This window comes from Kogia breviceps, chromosome 15 (assembly GCF_026419965.1).
Source record: "Kogia breviceps isolate mKogBre1 chromosome 15, mKogBre1 haplotype 1, whole genome shotgun sequence".
NCBI classification, from domain to species: domain Eukaryota; kingdom Metazoa; phylum Chordata; class Mammalia; order Artiodactyla; family Physeteridae; genus Kogia; species Kogia breviceps.
Genome location: NC_081324.1, coordinates 18,428,112 through 18,453,230, shown reverse-complemented (window position 1 = coordinate 18,453,230; position 25,119 = coordinate 18,428,112). Strand labels below are relative to the sequence as shown.

At 41.5% G+C, this 25,119-nt stretch overlaps 1 protein-coding gene across 46 annotated transcripts in view; it reads right to left on the bottom strand.

Moving 5' to 3' along the window:
- Positions 1 to 25,119, bottom strand: part of TCF4 (transcription factor 4) — a 362,778-nt gene that overhangs the window by 151,063 nt on the left and 186,596 nt on the right. For 38 of the 46 annotated variants that reach the window (XM_067015516.1, XM_067015513.1, XM_059041434.2 and 35 more), the window contains one exon: positions 23,904 to 23,968. In XM_067015516.1, coding sequence (XP_066871617.1) covers positions 23,904 to 23,968 — 65 coding nt within the window. Of the gene's footprint in view, positions 1 to 21,949; positions 22,121 to 23,903; positions 23,969 to 24,082; positions 24,244 to 25,119 lie in introns of those variants that run through there. The other 8 variants (XM_067015545.1, XM_067015546.1, XM_067015541.1 and 5 more) reach the window with 8 other exon arrangements.

Below are 25,119 nucleotides of genomic sequence, written 5' to 3'. Positions count from 1 at the left end.
GGTATCAGTTCTTTATCCTTGCAGTAGTGTGCTGATATACCCCCCTTGTGTGGGAGGTGCAATTCCATGGTGTAAATACTCCCTCCGTGTTAATTTCAAGTTCTCAATGGTTAAATCGCTAGCCTACAAAATTCCTGAATACTTAACTATTAGCTCTCCTTCTTCACATGATGCTTGTAAGTCAGTTTTAGCTCTTGATGACAAAGTTATTTAATGAACTATGTGGGAAAGTTAAAACAATGCAGCTACTCATTTGAGTATTAATCCTGGTTTTCTGTGTGATCTCCAGGATGATTTTAAATCACCTTACCTCATTTATCAACACTAAAAGTAAATTAGCATTAATCCTAAAATTTTTATAGTATCACAAAAAATTCTGAATAGCCAAAGCAATCGTGAGAAACAAGAACAAAGCTGGAGGCATCACATTTCCTCATGTCACAATATATTACAAAAGTTATAGTAATCAAAACAGTATGGTGCTGGCATTAAAATAGACATACCGAGCAATGGAATAGAATCAAGAGCCCAGAAATAAACCCACACATATACAGTCAACTACTCTTTGACAAGGGCACCAAGAACACATAATGGGGAAAGGATTGTCTCATCAATAAATGGTGCTGGGGAAACTAGATACCCACATGCAAAAGAGTAAAACTGGACCCCATCCTACAACACTCACAAAAGTTAACTTGGAATAGATTAGATTTAAATGTAAGACCTGAAACCATAAAACTCCTAGAAACACAGGAGAAAGGCTCCTTGACATTGCTCTTAGTAATGATTTTTTTGGATATGACACCAAAAGCACAGGCAACAAAAGCTAAGTGGGACAACATCAAACTAAAAAAGTCTGCACAGCAAAGGAAAACATCAACAAAATGAAAAGTCAACCTGTGAAATGGGAGAAAATATTTGCAAACCATGTATTTGATAAGGATTTAGTATCCAAAATATATAAGGAACTCATACAAGTCAACAGCGAAAAACCAAACAATCTGATTAAAAAATGGGCAGAACGCCTGAAAAGCCATTTTTCCAAAGACACACAAATGGCCAACAGGTACCTGAAAAGGTGCTCAGCATCAGTAATCACCAGAGAAATGCAAATCAAAATCACATTGAGATATCACCTCCCACCTGCTAGGATGGCTATTATCAAGAAGACAGGAGATAACAAATGTTGGAAAAGATATGGAGAAAAGTGAACCCTCATGCACTGTTGGTGGGAATACAAACTGGTGCAGCCACTATGGAAAGCAGCATGAAGGTTCCCTCAACAAATTAAAAATAGAATTACCATATGATCCAGCAAAGCCACTTCTGGGTAGAAATTCAAAGGAAATAAAATCAGTACCTCAAAGAGATATCTGTACTTCGATGTTCATAGCAGCATTGTTTACAAGAGCCAAGACACCCTAAGCGTCCATCAACAGATGAATGAGTAAAGAAAATGTGGCATACATCTAGAATGGAATATTATTCAGCCCCAAAAAAGAGGAAATCCAGCCATTTGTGACAACGTGGATGAATATGGAAGCCATTACGCTAAGTGACATAAGCCCGACGAAGAAAGACAAACAGTGTATGGTATCAATCATATACAAAATCTTAAAAAAACAAAAGCTGAATTCATAGAAACAGGAACAGAACAGTAGTTGTTGACGGGCTGAGGGCACAGGTGAAATTGGGAGGTGTTGGTCAAAGGGTGCAAACCTTCAGTTATAAGATGAATAAGTTCTGAGAATCTAATGTACAGAATGGTGACTGCAGTTAATAATCCTGTATTGTATACGTGAAATCTCTTATAACTTATATGGGAAAAGAATCTAAAAAGAATAGGTATACGTATAACTGAATCACTCTGCTGTACACCTGAAACTAACACAACATTGTAAATCAACTATACTCCAATATAAAATAAAAATTTTAAAAAACGAAGTTTGCTAAGAATAGATCTTAAGCATTCTCACCACAAAAAGGGAACTCTGTGAGATGACGGCTGTGTTAATTAACTTGGTTGCGATAAATATTTCACAATGTATACGTTTACCAAATCATCACGCTGTGCACTTTAAATATATACAATTTTATTTGTCAATTATACATCAATAAAGCTGGAAAAAATAAAATTAAGCATGTGAAAGAATTTTTAAAATTAAAAATGTTAGCATTATATTACTTCAGACATCTCTTTCAATGAGGGATTTGAAACAAAATATATCTCTATTTTTTTAAATCGCCCGTTAATTGACTAAAAATAAATCATTAAGATTTAACTCTCTTCTCATCACATCAGTTTCAAAGCAAATAGGGTGAAGTGTCTTGGGAAATCATTATTAAATTTAAAAATTTCATTTACATCAATATTTAATACATGAATATGTATGACATTCACATGAAATGTATTCCAATTGGGTTCACATTTAAAGACCTTAAAGCTTTTTGGTTTTGTTTTTAAGGAAAAACGAAATCCAGATTCTTATTTCAAAGGTGAAAACAAACAGGTTGGAGAACTAACAAAATCAGGCCAAGGCCTCTGTAAGTCACTGTAACATCAGCTTGCACCTGACAATTTTTATGCTAAACTTGCAGCGCCCGAGCCTACTGCTTTGGCTTTCTCAACCATCACAGGGTTCACTAAGAAATGATCGACTGATGTTACTACAACATAAAGGGTGGTATATATTCTGTCGTATATTACAAGTGCGGCTTCTGTCCCTTGTGAAATTTAAATGTCCCCTATGAATTTAAATGTGTAGCAGGCAGAAAAACAAGTGTAGTGTTCCGAGACACAAACCAAAGGAACCCAAGTATGTTCACCCAGATAAATACAAGTGTAACAGTCAAAAACACAAACAAAAGATGTACACAATACGTTTTGTAGCCGATCCCATTTTCCTTGCACTGTAGGGATCTTAGCAGCAAGAATGCCACAAATGAGCATCAGACTAGCCAGGCTCTATTTGATGAAACCTTGGACAAAGTGATTTACCTTCATTTACTCATTAGTGAAATGAGGAGTTGGGATTAGATGATCTCTAAAGTATCAACAAACTCTAAAAGCACGTGAATAAAAAAGTCTCAATGATTTACTGACAACTTTCAGCTTGGAAATTGACAAAGACACTTTACCTTCCTTTGAACAAGATATCTGGCATCTCTGACTCAATATAACTAGAATAATTCTAGAAAGAAAGAAAATTCTAGAAATTTCTGGGGGAAAAAAATGTGATAACAGCCAAGGAGTGGAAGTTTCTAACTTAGTTTCAGAATATTCCTTCTACACGAGGACTATTAGCATGTATTTCCTCCTTCCTCAAATGTGCATTAAGTGCTGAGTTCTAGGAGGGTAAACTTTGTCCATGAATTGCCTTCCTAAGGCAATCTGGATTCTTCAAAGTGATTAAACAGGACATTCACAGCATTAGTCAGCAATGAAGTGAAGAAGTCACTTAGCCTTTTTTAGTTTAAAAAAATGTTTGTTTCTCTTAGAATTGTATTTCATCAAACATGCCATTGAATGTAAGATATGTCATTATCTATTAACCACCAAGAAAGAAAAAAAAAGTCGCCAATTAAATTGGCATGCCATAAATTTCTGAGATGTTAAAATGTGAAAAAGGTGTCTTAGAATCAATTGACTGTTGCACCATAAGGCTTTGACCCAGCACGCCCAACACCTTGGACAAAACCATCCTCCAAGAGGAATCGGAACGGTGCAGGTAGGTCACGAGTCCCATTAGACTCAACCCTCTCTCTGCACCCGTGTCATACTCATCAAACTTTTTTTTAAGGCAAATTATTTATCATCTATATTAAACAGAAATTAGGACGAAAATAGTTAATGCAGGCTAAATATGTGGCTCTTGAATACTTTCTGTATTTCTTATTCTTTTCAAGGGCAAAGAGCTGCTGCCTTATCCATGCAGCCTGGGGAATGTGTCAAACATTTCTGAAACGTCTAAAGGCTACCAGCGCGTCCTCTCCCTCCTCACTTCCTATTCCGTCACAGACGTGGGGAGCTAGAAGGCGTCTCATCAACTATCTGGGCCAAGGCTTCATTTTCAAGAGGTAGAAACTGAGCCTTAAAAAATGCTGAAGGCAGGATAAGAACTCAGTTCCCTGACCTCCAGTCTATAAGCTGCTAGATTCCAAACATTCTGCTCAGTTATCCCTACCTTAGTTTACAAAGGACAACTTAGAAGAGGAGTCTTCTTTGTCTACTTGTCTGAATTTCCTCCAACTAACTTAATAAGAGTACCTTTCTCTAATAGTGTCCTTCAAATGGGACAGAGAGAGTCTGAAACAAATTACTCAAGGTTTCTTAGATCTTCCTTCTCACCCAGGTTCAGTGACAAAGGTTCGTTAAGTTGCAAATAATGAATGAGAAGAACTCTGTAAAGCAAAGAAAAAGCAATGTATTCAATATTCCCTCACACTGTCCCTTTCTCAATAATTTGTTTTAATGAATGCAATGAAATATTTTCCTCTTGTTACACTTAAGATTCCACTAAATCATTCCCAAATGTAGGAAGCATTCCCGGTGTGACTCAGTCCAAACCAAGCCCTGCATGTAGTACCAGCCCTAACAGATGCTCCAATAAATACAGCTTCATGGGAAGACACTATGACGAAGCAAAGAATTAAACAGTACAACTCCTGTGCTGAAATGTGTATAATAACTTAAACTCTTTCCACATCACACAAGTCCAGCTCAGTATCTCTAAGTTTTACAGGAAATGCCCTAGAGAGGCAGTCCATATGTCTGTAAAGTTAGCTACATTCCATGAAATAGAGTGGTTATGATCTCAGGGAGGTTCTGCAATCCGCCCCAGGCAGGGCAGTGTCAGGTTTGGCAGGAAAAGAACAAGAGCACCATCTCATCCCAAGCCACTTACGTCCCAAGCATTACTGTTGCTACACAAGCCAAATGTCCCATTATGACCTTCAAAGAAGACACTATCGCTGTGAACCCAGGATTAAGATACGCTTCTGCTTCCGCCCAAACCCCCCATGAAACACTGGGTTTACCCTGAAAATGAGTTTTTCATCCTATCACATAAACCCAGATCAACTGAAACCCCATGGGCCAAAAACTACCAAGACATTTTACACTATACCAGCTCAGTTCATCAAGACATCGGATCTCATGTTTTTCTCAACCTTAGATGGCCAGGTAGTATCCTCAAAAAGAGACTTGTTTTTGGCCAAAATATCCCAAACCAAGGTAGCCAATGGGTTAATGTTCTTTTCTGAGCTCTTCAATTATGCTGCTTCCTGTGTCTTAGGGCTGGCAGGCAGGGCACCCCTGTCAGAGCTGCAGAGAGCTCTGCAGATACCTCCGCTGTGTTCAGTCAAAATGAAAAGAACACAAGCTGGCCCTCTGACACACACAGCTGTCAGTCACGTGGGCACACCCCCACTTGGCCGGCCAATGAGCAGCAGCGGAGATGACAAGCGCTCAGCTAATCAGCTTGCCTATAAAATCACAGCCCTTCCCAGCACTACTCACATCAGCCCATGAGGCGACAGCACGGACAGGCTTCAGCTACCCTGTTCTCAGTCTCTACGTGTATGTGTCTCTCTCACTCGCCCACCCCGGTGTGACGAGGACTGTAAGAAAGGCTCCATACAATATGCGTAAAAACAAGAATCAGACCAAAGGAAACTGATAAGCAAGAATAGGAAAAGAAATCCCTGCAGAGAAATGACCCAAAAGAAAACAAAGTGATAGACTAACCTATTCAGAGCCGGTTCACACGGATACTGACATAGCGATACCCATTGTAGGTAACCAGACATAGGTATTAGACAAGAGGCAAAATGATCCGCCCCGCCTCTTCTCCATCCGCCATCTTGCTTTTTGTCCCTCTAGCCACCAGGGAGCAATTTGGGGCTAGATCCTGGTAGAGGAGGCTAAAATTCTGAGCTTTACCAAATATTTAAATATTAGGGGACTTCCCTGGTAGCGCAGTGGTTAAGAACCTACCTGCCAATGCAGGGGAAATGGGTTCCAGCCCTGGTCCAGGAAGATCCCACATGCCGCAGAGCAACTAAGCCCGTGCGCCACAACTACTGAGCCTGCGCTCTAGAGCCCGTGTGCCACAACTACTGAAGCCCGCGTGCCACAACTACTGAAACCCCGCGCGCCTAGAGCCCGTGCTCCGCAACAAGAGAAGCCACCACAATGAGAAGCCCGCACACCACAACGAAGAGTAGCCCCCGCTCTCCGCAACTAGAGAAAGCCCGTGCACAGCAACGAAGACCCAACGCAGCCAAAAATAAATACATTTATTTTCTTTAAAAAAATTTTAATAAATAAATAAATACTAGGAGTGGGGGTAGGGTGGAATGAACTGGGAAGTAGAGCTGAAGGGAGAAACTCAGGGGATCTGGAGAGAGGAAATGTGAGTTCCTCAAATCTTCCACTGATTTTCTTAATTAGCTAACTCTTTAGCTCAAAGATATTCCCTCTAAACTGATAAACAAATGTTGAATTCACTAAGGAGCTACCTTATGAGCCTGACAGATATTTTTACCCATTGATAGGAAAAATACCAATCTCTCTCTCTCTCTCTCTCTCTCTCCCCCCTGCTCTTTTACTTCTCTTTGGTTTCTAGAAGAACCGCTGGTTGGAAGCAGTGAATCAGGAAGCAAAACAAGGGGAGATAGGCGAAGTGGATACAGAGTCGAATTTGTGGCTATCCACCTGCAGTCTAGAAGCTGAAACAGCAGAAGTCTACCTTAGATAAAGACGAATTAACAAATTACAACCTCACTGAAGCAGACCTTCAGGTAGCAGAGACCTTCCACAGCCACCCTGTGTCCTGCCCACTTTCATTCGACTCTTCTTCCTTAGCTCCCCCAACCAAGAGTCCAATCCACCTGCCGTGCCAAAAATAAAGCCCCTGAAGGGTTTTATAAATTTTTTTTTTTTTTTTTTTTGCGGTACGCAGGCCTCTCTCACTGCTGTGGCCTCTCCCGTTGCAGAGCACAGGCTCCGGACGCGCAGGCTCAGCGGCCATGGCTCACGGGCCCAGCCGCTCCGCGGCACGTGGGATCTTCCCGGACCGGGGCACGAACCCGCGTCCCCTGCATCGGCAGGCCCACTGCACCACCAGGGAAGCCCTATAAAATCATTTTTTTAAGGTCATGAAAGAGAGAAGTGGGAAGAGGAGATACTGGGGATGAGTGTCCTTTGTCTTTTGAGAGTCCGAGAAGAAAGACCAAATTCAAGGCTTTTCCAGCTCTGCTTCAGCTCTGAGCACCTTGGAGGTACCTATGGTTGTCAAAGCCCGGACGGAAAAGGCAATGAGACCATCAGCACAGGGTGGCCCTGTTGCAGAATGTCCACAGGGCCACTGCCTTCTAGCTCATCCCTGCAAGACAAAGCTGTCTTTCTTTGAGAGGAGTGGGAGAAGCTACCGAACCTCCACCTGCAGTCGTGAGCAACAAGCAGGAACAGTTCTAGGACACAGCCTGAGACCGGCCACCATCTCTCCAGCACCAACACCTATGGCTTATCAGTCAAACCAGGACCGCAGGCCCTGCCTCCTGCCAGCTGCCAGGTAGCTCAAGAAGCACACTGGGTCCCCACCCAGGGAATCCCCATGGCAGGGCGAACGGCCATGTCACCAAGATGCTAGTCGGCCACTGAGTTTCTAAGGGCTGGGACACTCCTGCTGCCTCCTCTGCCCGTGCCGCCTGAAAGCTGTATTATCATCCACATAGACCCTACCCATGGCCACCAAAATGCACCAACATCGCACAGCCTCGGACTCTCGGCTCACTGCAAACTCTCCACCACTGTTCCAGCTAACACCAAAATGGGCACCTTCCGACAGAAAGCTTCTTCCCTCTTACGAAATCTTTGCTAAGCATAAAAGTTCAAGAAGCAGAACCACTATAATTTCTGGGTCAAATGTCAGTTGGCGATATATAATATTGTCGTTGTCCCCAAATTTCATCAGCACTGAGTACTTCTAATATTGAATTCGGCCTTTTATTTTTAGTGAAGAAAGCAACGCTTACTATGAAAAAAGAATCAAGCGGTACCGCAGTACGTCAAGGAAAAAGAAAAAGTATTTTGCACACATATGAAAACCAAGGAGGTCATTCCGGGCAAACCCGGTTCTTCCCTGTTACACAGCTCAGAGCAGTGATAGGAGCGGCCCCTGGGACCACGTCACTCCCCTAATTCTTTCACCAGCTGGAGCTCTCTTTTACCCGTTGAAATACTGGGAGGGTCCAGCCCGCTGTCATGCAGTCTCCACTGTCCCCTGGGGAGATGGGGACCAAAGGGGTGCTTGGAACAGCAAAAGCAGCCACATCACAGAGGCTAAGGGAACACTGGCTTGCCACCCCAGGCATCTCTTTTTGGAGCCTCTGACATCCAAGCACCATTTTAATGTTAGAACAGAAGAGGGAAGAAAGCAATCATTTCCCCAAAGGAGGAAGTTATTATTAAAAAAAAAAAAAGCCCGGAGAACTCCCCTGGTGGTGCAGTGGCTAAGACTCCACACTCCCAATGCAGGGGGCCCGGACTCCATCCCTGGTCAGGGTACTAGATCCCACATACCGCAACTAAAGATCCTGCACGTGGCAACGAAGATCCCGCGTGCCACAACTAAAGATCCTGCACGTGGCAACGAAGATCCCGCGTGCCACAACGCCCCAGCACAACCAAATGAACGAATGAGTGAATGAATAAAGAAATATTTTAAAAAGAAGAAGAAGAAAAAAGAAAAAGTCCGGGCTCTAGAGAAATTAGGACTGGAGGGAGTTGGACCACCTAAGTGTCCTGGCTCAAGTGCAAGCCTAGTTCAGACTTTCATGGACTCCTGGCTTTTTATCTGTAAGTTCATTCCACATCTTCTTTCTCTCAAGAACATGGCACGTGCGCAAACTCTTGTTTGTGGCAAGGGGACCTTCTAGGAATCACATGTATTGAAAATAAAGAGCATTGACCTTCCCGCTCGGCCAGGCTCACAGTTTGGTTCTGACCAGAACGAGGGCCGTCTTATCAGTCCTCTCTCTCCAGTTCCATTAGGCTGCCTGGCACCCTATCTTGCACGCTTGCTTCTTAGCTATTGCAAAGCTTTTACATATTTAGGGATCTTTTCCATCAAAATATTCTGGGGTGGCTAGAGGCTCAGACACATGAACGATATCTGCTCACATGTGCTTTTTATCCAAGTTCACGGCTCCTGGTCACTGAGGGTAAACAGTGTTATCAGTGATTATTATGGATTTAGTCAAGTATATTTCATTCCTGTCATTTATGAGCACTTGTGTTGGCTCGTATTTACAATGTCGGGATTCTGTCACTTTGGGAACCTTCTGAGACAACGTTTTTCCAGTGTTACAGTCACATTTCAAAAACTCAGCATTTACAAGCAAACAACATCCTCTGGCTCCACGACAGTGCAATTCAGTGGTAGCGGAACAAAGGGTCAGTGGTCTAGAAATTTCTCCAGGATGTATTTGCAGCTACTTCTGGCTATCACTTCATAGTCTAGGGTGGCCCTGTGGCCTCTGGAAGAAAGATGCTACAAAGACATCCAGTAAAATTTCAGTGTTACCTGAGACTGGAATTTTAACTGTTTTGTGTGGGTCCACATGAATGAAGTCTGCTGTGTGACGCTGACAAGTCTCTTAACATCTCTGAGCCTTAGTTTCCCATTTGCTACTAAGCAGCATTGGGCACCAGGTGACATCTAGGTCCTTTCTTACTGTAACAATCCATCCTAAAGATTTCAAAATTATACACAGAGATAAAACTCATTAGCATCATTTTGTTTTCACGTGCTACCTCAAGGTTATGAGGAAAAGAATCCTGTGCAGGAAACAGGGAGAAGCAAACCATTATCTACTCAACTCATCCACTTCTTCCCTTTTCCTACCCACCCTCTGCCAAGCAAGATGGACCAGGGACGGTGAAGGAGGATGAAACCTGAATGACAGAAACACAGTTGGTATTACATTCACCCCTGAGCTTCAAAGCCTTTCCATTATCAGGTGGACCATGGCCCTTTCAGCAGTGGAGTAGAGAGGTACTACCACTGACAGGTAACAGACAATGCAGGAAATACGCACCACACTGTATGCGATTTGTAGTTCCTTATGGGAGACATTCAAAATATTCTTTCTTGGCCCTCGAAGGACAATGCTCTTGATATACAGATTGTGGAGGTCATCATATCCTCTTTAGAAACGCAGTCTTTCCTACTGACAGAAAGAGGTCTGTCTCAGTGCAGGAAGCTGGATGATACCTAAGTTAACACTGAGAAGAGAGCTAGAACCATCTATGAGAAGACCTTGTGGGCTACCTGCGATCACAAAGAGCTTCACCAACTTTATCCAGGGATAAAGAAGCAATAGAGAAAATGATAAATCTGGAGTCAAAGGACTTTGTCCCCTAGTCCCATCTATGCCACTTGATATTAATAGTGACAAAATCGCTTTGAGTCTCTGTTTCATTATCAGTAAAATGGGGATTAAAAAGAGTTCCGGGCTTCCCTGGTGGCGCAGTGGGTTGAGAGTCCGCCTGCCGATGCAGGGGACGCGGGTTCGTGCCCCGGTCCGGGAAGATCCCACGTGCCGCGGAGCGGCTGGGCCCGTGAGCCATGGCCGCTGAGCCTGCGCGTCCGGAGCCTGCGCCCCGCAACGGGAGAGACCACAACAGTGAGAGGCCCATGTACCACAAAAAAAAAAAAAAAAAAAAAAAAAAAGAGTTCCTACCCCACTGGGTCACAAGTTATATAACTTGTTATTGTTGTTGGTTCATTTATTCGCTTACTCACCCCTCCACTGACTCTCAAGCAAACAGGGTGTCCCCTATGAGGCATTCGGGAGAGAGTACAGGCCTAGTCCTCGGCCCTCTCTGCCCGTAGAGAGCCTGACAAGTGTCGGGAGAGCTCAGTGCAGCAGAGGCTACCCGAGCACCGAGGAGGGCCACCTCCTTCTGGCCTGGATATAACAATGCATGAGCTGGACCCTGGACACAGAGTGTAAGTTATCTGGTAAAGGAATATAAGGAGAGGAGAAGGCGAGGCAGGATGAAGATATTCCAGGCCAGTGGAAGGGCCCTTGTAAAGACAGAGAGGACCGTGAAAGAGCCCTCAAGGGAACCGCGAGCAGCTCAGTATGGCTGGAACACGAGAGGTGAGTGCTGAGTTGAAGGCCAAGGCTGAAGGCCAAGGCAGGGGCCAGGCCCTCTCAGTCCTGTTCCAGACGCTGAGGCTGGGTCCCCAAAGCCATGGAGGGGTGCTAAGCAAGGGCATAGCGGCGCTGGGGATTTGGGGAGACAATCACTCCAGCAGCCTTGTGAGAGTTTGAAGGTGGCAGTGGAGGGAAGCGGAAGCGTGGAGGCAGCGACAGTGCTGACGGGGGTGCGGGGGGCAGAGCAGGTTTATCGCTCTAGGAAGCAGAACTGACCAAATCTGAAAACTGAGGGCTTATGGGGTGGGGGAGACAGGATAATCTAGGACGGTGGCTGGGGGACAGTCACCAAGCCAACAGACACAGATGGAAAGACTAATCCTGAGAGGAAGTTCCATAAAATTCAAGGTCAAAAGCACAATATACCTGAAGTGAATTATCTCATCGGTAACTGCCGGATTTTACTCTAGCCCCTTGAAAAATATATCCGAATAGATGTGAGAACGTCAATGTGAAAAGTTATGTGTTAGAGCCTCAAATGAGGTGACTATGCCATTATTAGCTCAAGCCCTCTCCCAAGACAGTGATAGCATGACCTTGGCGGGGGGGGGGGCTGCTATTTCACGATAAATATTTATTAAACACCCAGCTGAAGGTGTGGTGGACTATAGTATTGTTGAATGTTCTGGTATGTTCCACTTACTCACTGAGGTTCTACAGAGCTGACCTAGGATGTCTGCATTCTATTTCTAGAACAATACGTGTAAGTATCTAGAGCCCTGTTCAAATGATTTGCGCCAGGTAACTAAGGGGACATAGTGGATGGACTCCAAAGGAGCCTCCAATCTTGGTTCTGTGAGTAGTTCTGCAGGCATACTATGAAATTTGAGGGGGTAGTACAGTTACCTAGGGTATGGTGAAACGAAAATCTGCTTTGTAATGAAGTAGGAAACGGAGACGGTCTGGAGTTCACGAATGATAGGGTGGATGTGTTTTCTGCCATCGGGAATAGAGCAGAAGTTCTCCTAGAAATAAAGCAAAGGATAATCCCTTTCCCGACACACGAAACACCAAACTTAAATATTCTTTCCATTGACAAAATGGCACCCAGAATTTGCACCTTGAAAACATATTCAAGCAAATCTTACTTGGTAGCTAAGTGGGAGTAGGACTGAGAGAAAGTGGTCCATATTAGTGACTCCTTGGCTGAGAGAGTTAAATGGCAGAGATGCAGAGAGACTCCTTGAGGGACAACGTCAGTAGTAGCAGCTGTTGATATTCTTCTTTGTCACATGTCACTGTCCATAGCAAATCTTTTACCACCGCTGATGTTATGTCGTACCAGTCACTCTACACGTGACAGTTCCGAATTGCAGAGCTCAGAGTGACAAACAGACTTCACAGTTCAAAAGTCCTGGTAATAGATCTTTCTAAAGGAGTGAATCACATCCAAGGAAGAAAAAGTTGAGTTGACGGGGACTTCAAAAGAGTGGTATAGCCTCAGTTAATTTGTATTCCCCAACTTGTGCATGAGTTGTGTGTGAGAAGTTTGTTTAGAATTTATAAGGCATTTTTCTACTAAAAAAACTTATAAAGTTGAAATACTTCTAAGATCTTGAATTCTGATTCTCTTGGGGGTTTTAGAACTTAATTGCAAGCAATGACCCTAAGACTCTAGGATCCAGGCTTGTGCCTACACTAGGCTTTGAATCCTGTGAAACAGAAGAGGTGCAGAGAATATCCTAGTTGATCACAGACTGAACAAAATCTCATAGGTCCAGGCAGCCCCCAATGGAACCAAATAACCACTGGATTTAAGCAATATTCTTATCAAAAAAAGAAAATTCATCATTGAAACATGCAACTATTTTTAACCTGGACTGGTGATCAATAACGCTGTACTTGATTTTCTCTCTTCTCTACGGCAACTACCACTAACGTTTTTCTCTGACTTCGTCCTGTGAAACCATCTACCTTTCAGCTGTCATGAGAGGATATTTTCTGAGTCTAAACTCGCTTTGGGTCAGGGACCCAGCCCTCATTCCCTCTGCTCCTTTCACACACAGTCCTTTTGAAGAGCACAAAACATTCTTTCTGTGACACCATGTAATAAGTAACCTTCATGTTCTCCCAAAAGGATATATAGTTTTCTTCCTATTCATAGAGTCAGCATGTTGTCTTTAGATTTTTCCATGATTATATGAAGCAAATTTATAAACGTTTCTTCTTAGATATTCACTGTATGAGTAGCATGCTTAACTCATGATGAAGAACTATTCATACTCACTATTATATAACCATGTAATATATATTGACACCCTACATACCTTAAGTGGGAATAAGGTTATGCTTAGTTTATTTCAGTGAATATTTTACTATCATTTCTGTTTGGATAAAAATTATTTTATAGGCATCATTACCGTCCCAATCTTCAACAAAATATACATGTTAAGGTAAGGGATTTAATCCAATAGGAATCTACGTATATAAGACTTGTATGACCTACTAACTCATTCCCTCTTCATATTATTTCCTATTCTGCTATTAGGATGATCGAGCAGATCTCAGAGAGGCTTGTAAAAATCTTTATTAAAGCACAAAATGAGTTAAGGCTTTGATCTCAATTTTGTAACCTTTATTTTTATTTAATAATCACTTCAGAATTAGAGGTACATTTTAGGATCCTTTCCCTTTGACTTTATTTATACCATGTTGATGGTAGCCAGACTCAATGTTTCCTTCCTGTAGCTTATGTGGTACTTTTTTTTTAATATGTAAAGATGAAGGGAGAAGGAAAACAAAAGTAAGAAAAAAAATGAAAGAAACTTATCATCAGAGTATGAGAACTAGCTACTTAGCTAAATAAAAATAACATATTTAGTGATTTGTAATATAAGAATAAAATGAACTCGCTGGGTCTCAGGAGGTCTGCAATATGCAAAAGGTATCTTGCCAATTTAATTGAGGTAGGAGTTATTTAATTTTTTACAGGTATAGTTTTCAATAAAACTACATATGCCTATAATACTGCAATGGCAGATGTGTCTCGATTATTAGAGGTGGACTCAAGGGAATATATACAATGGATCTTGAAATCTGTAAGCAGCTGTTGGGGGGGGGGCGGTGAAATGATGGGGGAGGGCATTGTACCACACACATGTTCCTTAAGTGCAGCGATGTTTTGTTATTTTACTGCAGGTGTATTACAGAGATGAAATTTAATAACTTACTGTATACAATACCAATAAAACTGAAAAGATTCAGTGCCCTGCTGTTCATTATCGTGGTACAAATGAGCTCGGATTATTCTTTGTGCATGCACGGGCAAACCCCGACACAGAGACCCCTACGTCTACAGCTCTGGAGGATGGTCACTGCTTGAAAAACCTCAGGGATATTCTTCCTTAATTGCTTTCTTATCACTAAATTCTCATCCCCAATTCACATAAACGTGACTTTGAGGTGGGTTAAAAATAAGACATATTTGGTATTTTTTTAAAAGTCATAGAAAGCCTTCACCAGAAGAGGTCTTTTGAAGGGACGGGTTAATGGAATGAAGGGATATATAGATTTCCTTAAGTACCATAAGACTGTTAATATATTGTGATAATATATTCTATTCAACAAAATCTAGGGAAGTGCTAGTCTAAAGATGCTATCCCACCAAAATTTGGCTTCGTAAGTGCCAGTTTTCTTCTCCCAAGAAATTACTTCTGTTAGATAATAAATAACACAAAGAACATAAAAGGTACTTGCTTTAGGAAGCTCAGTTTAGTTTATCTCTGAGTGAAAGCATCTGTAAAGAAATCCACATAAACATCGAGAACACACACACACACAATTTTTCAAAGGATTGGGTTCTTCAATTCTAAGCAGGTTACCACTATCAGGCACAGCAGCAGACTCAATATCTGTTCCTTTCTTAAATATTTACTTCTAAAAAGATTATGGGGTTTTGTTGGTAACTTGCAGTATTCCCACTATTTTAACTTGGGGTTTCAGTTTTAAGAGTTTCAGGAGACAATTCCTATTGATGGAACCATTTCAAGCATGATCACACACAGAGGAGTAAATGTTTCTGCCATTTCATACTGAAAAGTGAAATTCAGCATTCTTCTGATGCTGAACTGTGAGTCTACTGTCTTTTTTATGGAAAGAAGCTATAGGGCTATAGTGACTTCTACAGGATGGGTAGATATATTTCAGCATTCAATTTTACCAAGTACACCTCAATTGCTCAAAAACAATTAAGTCAATTGTCTGTTTAGTCATTAACTGATTTTCCCTTTTCTCTTTTCTCTTTACATGTCAAAAGTACAAAGATGAACTGTAGTCCTAATTGCTAGTGGTTATTAAAAACCCCTCAATACTTTCCATAAGAAAAGACAAGTTAATCCGAATATTCTGGTGAAATTTCATTTAGGATACGAGGACACCATGTTTTTGGTGTCTCATAAATCATCTCAAAGCAATGTCAAAGGTTTTTTATGTGCTACCTGTCCTGAACTGTTTAGAAAACTTGCCTATACTTCTAACACATATTTGTCATTTTATATATGACAAAGTGAGTTAAATGTCATAATCAAAAAAATTATTGGGTCACATTTAAAAGCCTGCTAAAAGTATTGTTTTAGCAATTTCTATGTAGTTCTTGTATTTGGGGGACAATAATTTGATCTATGAGTAATCCAAATTTGTGTCATTGCAAACCATATTCTGCCTGCATCGCACAAAAAGGAAGCCCCAAATATAATCCATACGTTTTTAAGAAAGTGCTCATGCTGTTGCTAAAATGTGAATTGGCATATTCTACCCCAGCCTCGTCACAGGAAATCTTCATTGGTTTTAATGAAATTGCACATGCTAATTCCGAAGATGTTACAGAATAGATCATTCATATAGGCACATGTGGTGTATTTTTTTAAAAAAGAAAAAAAAACACACTGGGCTGTAAGGAGCCTGCCCTCCTCTCCGCCTTCCCAACCGTGTTCAGGGTTCCAGTTTACCCTGAGAAGCTGCTCCATTCTAAGCAATGTGTTAGACCCAGATTCTCCAGTGGGCCTGGAATCTACCAAAAGTGGTTTTCCAGATGGGCTCTCATACAGACCTACCTCTGAGTTTAGAAAGCTCACCATGAGCTCGGGCCTCAGGGAACCCAAGTTGAAAAGGCACTGGCTTTACAACCAGGCATTTTAAAGTCCAAAGCCTGGCTCTGAAACTTAGTTAGGGTGGGATCTTGGGTCTGCTTGCTTAACCTATCTGAGCATCATTTTCTTAATGCTTAAATGAAGATAACAATAATCACCCCAGGGGTTTTTACTGGCACATAATATTAGCCCCTCCCCCCCAGCTTCCTCTAGATTGAGCCCAGACTAAGGTTTAGAAATTCACTCCTCAGCCATGTCTGGGTTGTGAGTGGACGTATGGACCCCACTATCTCCGTGATCCTGGATAGAGCTACTCCATCAGGCACCACAGCAACCCACGTGACTCAGTCGGTCAGCCACCGACGGTCAGCCTTGCGAGATCTTTAAGAACAATTACTAAAATATAGAGGAGCAATCTGAGAACTTGAGAAAAACCTTGGTGCTTATACAAAGATTAATCTAATAGCTGGGGGTACAGAGATTGTCACAGGTGCCAAATTTCCGCAAAAGAATGCTAGAGTTTGTGTACAAGGAAACATAGCCTATGATCACATCTTTCCTCCTGCAATTAAAGCATTTCTGACCATTAGCCTGAGCCATAAGCTATACTTTAAGAAATCTGAAGGATGCTTTAATACTTCCAGTCTCCTTCAGGTAAGGAACCATATTTAATACAAGGATTATTAACATTATACTTGTATATGTATGAACACTGAAATTGACAGCACTGAAATGAACGATTAAATAAAGCTCCTTAAAGAAGAATGTCAGCTATAAATGTAGAAGGAATGATGGAGTTTTAAAAAAAATCACTAGTTCAAAACCCTCTGGGTTCAGGCAAGTGTCATCAATGCATGCTAAAACCATCAGGCCAAAATTGGTGGTGAACAGTGATCTATGCCCAGTGCTAAAGTATAAACACAAAGATTGTTTGCTCACTTCGTCCCAGCTTACCTTATAAATACTACCAAATGTAAAACAGATAGCTAGTGGGAAGCAGCCGCATAGCACAGGGAGATCAGCTCAGTGCTTTGTGACCACCTAGAGGGGTGGGATAGGGAGGGTGGGAGGGAGACGCAAGAGGGAGGGGATATGGGGATATATGTATATGTATAGCTGATTCACTTTGTTATAAAGCAGAAACTAACACACCATTGTAAAGCAATTCTACTCCAATAAAGATGTTACGAAAGAAAAAAAGATTGTTTGCTAATTACAAAGGGGTAAAGGTTTCTTTACAATGGACCGACCTGGGGGTCTCCACTTCTACCGAGTGGTTAAAGTCAGTGTTACCAATAGCAACATATCTTGACATTACACGCCTCCAGATGAAATGCAGTATGAAGCACATAGCATTATCTACCAGATACTCGGGCCAAAACGCTTAACTTTCGTCTGAATCAGCCTTTCAAGCCTAATTTTCCATTTGTAGGCAAGACAAGTGATAGATTAACAAATTAAACAGCACCACAAATAAATAATCCAACAGTTCAAGTAGGGGACATACTTTTCAAGACAACTGGCCTGCTCTCTTTAAGGTAAATATCACTTATGAAAAAATTACAGGAACTGTTCTGGTTTAAAAGAAATTCTAAAGAGACACAGAAGCAAAATACAATGCATAAATTCAATGCCTGGGGGGGGAAAGGAGCTAGGAAAGACATCTTCATGGGGACAGACGAAGAGATTTTAATCTGGATTGGGTATTAGATTAGGAAACTATTGTTAATTTCTTTAGGGGTGATAACAGTATTTTAGTTAAATAGGCGAGTGTTCTTAATTTTCAGACACGTGATGAAAAATCTAGGGGTGAAATCGTATTCAATCTGCCACTTAAAAACGGTGCACTGAAAAATATATATACTTACACATGCACACACACAAGGCAAGTATAAACAACTGTTTAAGTGGCACTTCATTGTGTGATTTTTTTCAACTCTTCTGAGGTTTTGAAATTTTATACTATATAAGATTAAAGACAATTTTGTAAATTAAATAAATGGTGTTTGATTCTCCCCCCTTAACGTCTAGAAAGCTGCTGGTGTGGAGTGAAGGGAGGGTATATAAGACCTTTCCTTTGTTTTTCCCCCTTATACCTAACACTTCACTTGAGGGCCAAAAAATATTTGTTAATCAACACAGTGAAAAAATGGCTCCATTCTCCCCTTTGGTGCGTGTTGGGTGGCTGTCAGGAGAGGGGCATACCCATAGCAATGCCCCCAAAACAAAGGAACTGCTGACCGAAAACCAGTGCTTGGGAGCAGAGTCCCAATGGCATCACCCTGCAGATTTGGTCGCTGTGATTTCTGACACCATCGTGACTTAAAATATTCTGTCCCACCGTCCACACCAGCAAATTCAAAAACGACAGGCCTGGAGTCTGACCTTTGGTTCCAATAACGCACCCACCAGAAGGAAACCAAGAACATCTCCAATTCCCTCCTTTGGGAACCTTCAGACCTAGAACAGTGAGGCCACCAGGCTAGCACTCAACGCCAAGAAAGTCAGCGACGAGTGACTCTCCAGGATCTGACCTCTATGTCATTCCAGGGTCTGCACTGCACTTTCGAAGGAAGGGCTTCCAAAAGGACTTTCTTTAAGAGGGTATGATTTCTGGTTTTCGGAGACAGGAAAACGCTGCTCACTATATGGTTCTTACACACTGCTATTCAGCCTTCACTCTCTCAAAATGATTCCTAAAAGTGATGCTGGGGAAAATAAGCCTCAGGTCATCACAATCCTCACCCTGCCAGGTACAGAATTCATATAGGGCAAGGTAGAGCTGACCTGGCCCCTCCTGCCTGCGGGAGTTTACAGATTCTGGGTGGAGACCAGCATTCAACAAACATCAATAATGGCACATCCAAAAAGCACCGTGAAGGCAAAGCAGAGCGCTAAGGCAAATACATGGATGGAAGAGGTTCCGAGGAAGGTTACACAGGACCAGGTATGAATGACGGCACACTATAAACAAACATTTAACCACGATGCCACGTTAAAAACCAAGATGTATTCTGCTTCCACAAGACCTAAATAGCCATTTTCATACGAAGAGACAAAGCATTTCACAGCTTTTTTGCGTATATCCTTCCTATTTTGACTTCAGATGAGAAACGCTGGAAGGGTCCAAAAGTTTTAGAATTAAGGAATTTGTAATTCTTTTAGTATCAAACATAAAAAGAATTAAAAGAAAAAAAAATCCATTCTCAAATGTGTAATTCATTTCAGAACCAACTAGATACGTTTAATTTCAATGAATCCAAAACAACTTGGTTTGTAAGAAGAGTAAATCACAGACAGAGAAGACCTTTACGTGTCCCCTACAGCTGCAAAGTTTCTGCATTTTAACAAAGGTATCCGAGATTAGGCCTAATTCTTAAATCCCGTCAGTTTTAAGATCTAAACATCAAATAACTTTATCAGCATAGTCCTATTTGATTACGTGCTGAGAAAGAAAAAGAATGTGGATAAGGTTAGAGCCTTAGACTTCACTAGAGAAAACAAGATATGGGCTGGGATATTCAATTGTGGGGTTTTATATAAAGATTTGGAGGCATCTTACTGATTTTCAGCATATCACTAATTTTCACTGCCTTTTAAATGAAGTACATATGCAATATATTCCCATGTCTTGAAGAAGCAAATTAAGGCAAGAAATCTAAAAGCTTTTTCAAGGTCAGTGGCAACGCTAGATTTTGAACACAAGTCTTTAAATAGAGTAGATGCCTATAGAACATTCTAGGAAATCATCAAACCTAGCTGCACATGAGAATCACTTGGGGAGTTGTCAGAAACGCAAAGGCCCAACTCATAAGATGCGATTTTCATTGGTCTCAGATAGGGCCCAGCTCTCCACATATTAAACACACACACACACACACACACACACACACACACACACACACACACACACACACACACACGAGAAAAACCTTGCCCAGGAGATACGAATAAAGAAACCATTGCTTTAGACTTGAGCTATCTCCTAGAAAGAAAAGACAAACACTTCCTGATAATCAATACTCAACTTCCATTTAAGGGGAAAACTTCTGCCTTAATACCAAGCATTTGTGTTGACAAAACCACCTCATTCAAAAACAGTAGATCTCAGGGAAGATTTAAAAAGACAAAAAAAGTTTGCAGTCACCAAACATCCTATTCAAAGCAGCAAAAGAGGCCAAAAGCAAATGACGTTTTTTTCCTTTTGACATGGACAGTGACGCCGTTAGGTATTAGCTATCGGTTATCGTATTAAGATTGGACTATTCTGCGAAAAACTTTATTTCCACTCATTTTCATTTCTGTCAGACTTTCCATTATAAATTTTATTTTCCCTGCCAGTTAAAAAAAAAAAAAAAAAAGAGTAGTATGAGGTTGCAATTTGGCAAGAACGTTTCAAGCCTGGGTGTGATTTCCGTACTCCAATTTGATTTAAATTAGTTTTGCCATATTTAGTGAGAACTAAAAAAAGTCCGTTTGGCCACTTTGGTTTCTATGGGTTTATTTTCTATACAATTTCAAAAGCCTGAAAAAGTCACCGAGTTCATTTCTGACAATTTTATATGGAAGTGCATTAATGAATTCATACTGTCCCATTACTATTTTCAATGAAAACAATTTAATCGCTAATGAAGAACCTGCCGGCTTTTGTTTCTCAGCGAAGACACCCACTTTTAAAAAGTCCCATGTCTATTGCTATTAGTGGTACGTCCTCAAGAGACACATGACGGATATTTATATATATTTTTAACCTGATGCACTCTGAAACAACAGACATTTCAAAATAATAATTTATTTCTCCAGGACAGCATTTGGCTACCTGTTGCTTACCATCGCTATTTCTCTGCACCAAACAAAAGGCTATTGGAACGGTAAGAAGCACGTTCCTATGTAACAGTGCTCATCCCTGGAAGTCCACAGGATACACTGTTACAATACGATAAAGCAGTTTTTGGAGCTCCTCAGGGTTCAGCATCTAAAGGACTTCCATCCAGCATCTCTATAAGGTAGTAAACACGAGAAAACAAAAAGCTGCCTCTCCATGAGTCACTCACCTTGCCACACAGTGGGGAATCGGTTCAGCTGTGATCTGCTATTTAGACTCGAAGCCCAAGACACCGAGACTCTGCCTTTCTTTTGGGTTTGCATAGCTGGTGTTGGAGACAGGGATTCAAAAAACAATTCGGCACAAGAGAAACTCACTCACTGGAAGATACACTAGGGTCTGTTCTAGTCTCAGATTTCACCGAAAGCAGAAATTCAGAATATGTACCCTTTTCCTCTCCAGCCCCGATTTCCTCAATCAGGGAATTTCCCAAATTGTGCTCTTTGCTTTTCTCCTTAAGTGATCACACCGTTTATGGACACTGCTGAGCCCAGGCTCAGCAAAGAGAGAGTCGGTCCTTGCAAGACTCACAATCATGAAGCAGAAATAAGGATGAAAGAATCTCCACACTCCACGGCTCTATTATGAAGACTTTTTAAGAAAAGCGGATGCAGCCGTACTCCTGTATAAAACAGAATTTTCCTGGACACAAATGTCTCAAAAGGAGACATTCCCCAGGCCCAGACATTCAGCCATCACACGCCAGTCCGTCCACCTCTAGTCCACCCTCTGCCCCTTTTCCACTTCTCACCTTGTGTCTGCCAAAAAAATTAACTTCAGTCTCACCCGAGGGAAGTGTTGCCCACAAACCGAGGGAGGGTCTGTGTCCCAGCACATACACTGACAGACTCACGCGGTCTGGATGATGCTTTCACAAGTTAAGGGGCCTCGCGCTTACTCAGCAGAGGAAATCTTTGTGTCTGGGAGGAATCACGCCAATTCCTATTAGGAAGAAAGGATACAGGGGCGAGGAAGCCTATTCTCTCATTGACCAGAAAAAGAGGCCCGTCGAAAACAGAGACCTCTGCCATGACCATCAGCGAACAGGAAGGATGTTGTCAACTTTCTTCTCCCCCCAAAACTCAAACGGCCTCTGCCTTGACCCTGAGAAACCAGATACACAGGAACAGGCTCTTCGGCAGGAATTGAGAGCTTTACACCAGAGACTCGGCGCTAGGAGGCTCGCTGCCGAGCTATCTACCCCGCACATTTGCACTCACATTCCAAAGATGTTTCCGTTGTGCTGGAATGGCTGTAAATTTCTTTCCTGCGGAATTCTTTCCAAACAAACTGCCATAAACTGTACTCTGCAGCTTGTGCAGCAGGAGCTCTTAACCCAGCACCGTTCACCTCATCACAACAAATCTTTCAGATGCCGAATATGACTGAGTGGATGGCTGGGCCAAAGAAGTAAACTTTAAAAATGCAAATCTATCCAGAAAAAACAAAACAAAACAAAACACCACCACTCCACCAGAATTCCACCTTTCATGATCCCTGACTGATACCTAAAGGAAACCTTCTCGAGCAGGCTCTATTTAACGACTCAAACTGTTTGCTTACGTTTTCCAGGATCCATGAAACAGGTTGTTTTTAAAAAAATCAAAATGGATTTTTTTCCATATCATTAAAGAAAACGGGAGGGTGAGAGGGTTCAGGAGAGCAAGCATTCCCTTCCCAGCACAAAAAGAAGGTACATTTCTGTTTGGGTGAATAATAAAAACACTAGAAAGCTTTGAATCTGAAAGAGGATAATTAAATTCTATCAAGAGTTTTCCGAAGTAAGAAACCCATGCCCTTAGAAAAAGAAAGTCTAAATCTTTAGAGGAAAAAAAAAAAAAAAAAAAAGATCTGAAACATGTGATTAGTACCGATACTGAAATTACAAAGAAAGCGTCTATAAAAACTCAATTGTCTTGAAACAAAGCTTACACTTTGGGCTCTGGATAGTATTTTTAGAACTGGGCTTTCTCTGGAGAGTTGAAAGTATGCAAATGCAGAGTGCCCAGACACACACACACACACACACACACACACACACACACACACACACACGCACGCACACACACACACGCACACATGATATACCTTTGTATGACACCGGCATTTTATTATTTAATTAAAGTACTCTTATTTTTCTAGCTCACGCATGCTTCCCTTGAGACGGCTTTGCTGTTAGCCTGCTGGCCTTGACTTCCAGCCAAAAACAATTCAGAAACAAAAACGGACAACAAATCATATTTTCACAGACATTTTTATCCCTCAATACAACCCTGTTTTCACACAACATCCTACAGCCCCTATGAAAACCATAATTTAGGGCAGTAGCCACCCGAACCCAGGATCTGACACATGGCTGCACGAAGCATTTCCAGTGTCAGAAATTCTTAAGTTCTTAATTGCAAATAAACTCTTTTGATAGAACCACTTTACCCGAGATCTCTGGTTTGCAAACAGTGCCACTGGTACCGGCTGATGGATTAAAAAAATAACAACAAGCCAGTGAATACAATTCTGATACGATGAGGTGTTTATGACTTCCACGCTCTGTGTTATTTCATTACTTTTTAAAAAGAGACAGGCATCGGCAGATTTTCAGTGCATTAGTGCCACAGTCTTAAAATGCATCATCTAATTTACAAAACAAAGTGATTTACCGGGTTCATTCTCTCTCAACCCTTTCCCAAAGCGAGATTCTCACTTACCTGGTGGCAACCCTGTAAATTTGATTCTCTCCCATAAGATGAGTAGGAGCCCCTTTCTGTTTTACCTGCCAAGAGAAACAACAAAAAAAGTGTAAATTGTGTTTTTCCTTAAAAAAAAAAAAAAAAAAAATCTCCTCCAGGTAACAGACATCCACTTCTCTTCCCCGATGTTTACATACGTAAAGTAGGCACTACTAGCAATGTATGCAAGCAAGACAGGGAATAACACTTCCTCACTCGGGCTATGATAAACTGGAAAAAAATATCCTTCAGTCCTATTCTTAGCCAAACTGCTCCACACTTCCAAAAACTGTCATTCCAATGGCCTCCACTTTCTCTAACAAACAAATTGTCATTCCTTATTTTCACTTTCTTTCTCTCTCACAAAATTTAAACAATTTCATTTTTATTTACACAGCAGGCAGATTATCTATGTAATGACCCTAGCCTAGTCATTCCCATTGATTATATTGACACTTAAGGGTGAGGCCAAAGTTAATCAATCAGGGCTCTCCAGATGGTGAATAAAGCAAAGAAACTATTCAAAATTCTGGGACTCTCTCTCTCTCTCTCTCTCTTTTCCTCTCTCTTATTTAAACTCCCTTTCCCAGGAGTAAAGTCCATCATGATAATAAAGATGATCATGGAATTTACATTTGGGAAAGAGGGCTTTTGAAAAATTGCCCACTCTGAACCCAGCTTCAGATTCTACCAGTAGAACAAGGGCTAATGGAACGTCAATGTCTTGTGCCAATTCTAACAACCCAATTTTTATCTGTAGACTGCTCTACAGAGACAGATAAAGGCTCAGATGCTATTTGGCCGTATCTAAGGGTAAAAATCAAGGCTGCTCATTTGTTTCTTTTAAAAGTATTCTGAGCCTTAATCATCAGCAAGGAAGACAATGAAACCACATTATAAGAGATCTAAGCAGTAGAATACACCTAGTGACATGTAAAGAGTCCTTACAGAAAACAATCCATACCAGGACATTGAAAAAGGCTAGTGCCGCCCACGTGCCCAGAACACAAAGCTCACCCCACACCCACGACTGAAGGATACTGTTTTCCTTCAAGATTAGAGATTAAGGTACATTGTCCTCTTTACCCACGACTATACTATTCTTTTCTCCAATGGGAAAATTCAAAACTAGTATTTTGAGGGGTTGAATGGATACTTTGAAGTTTACAATGCCCAAGTTTTCCCCCCTCGACTC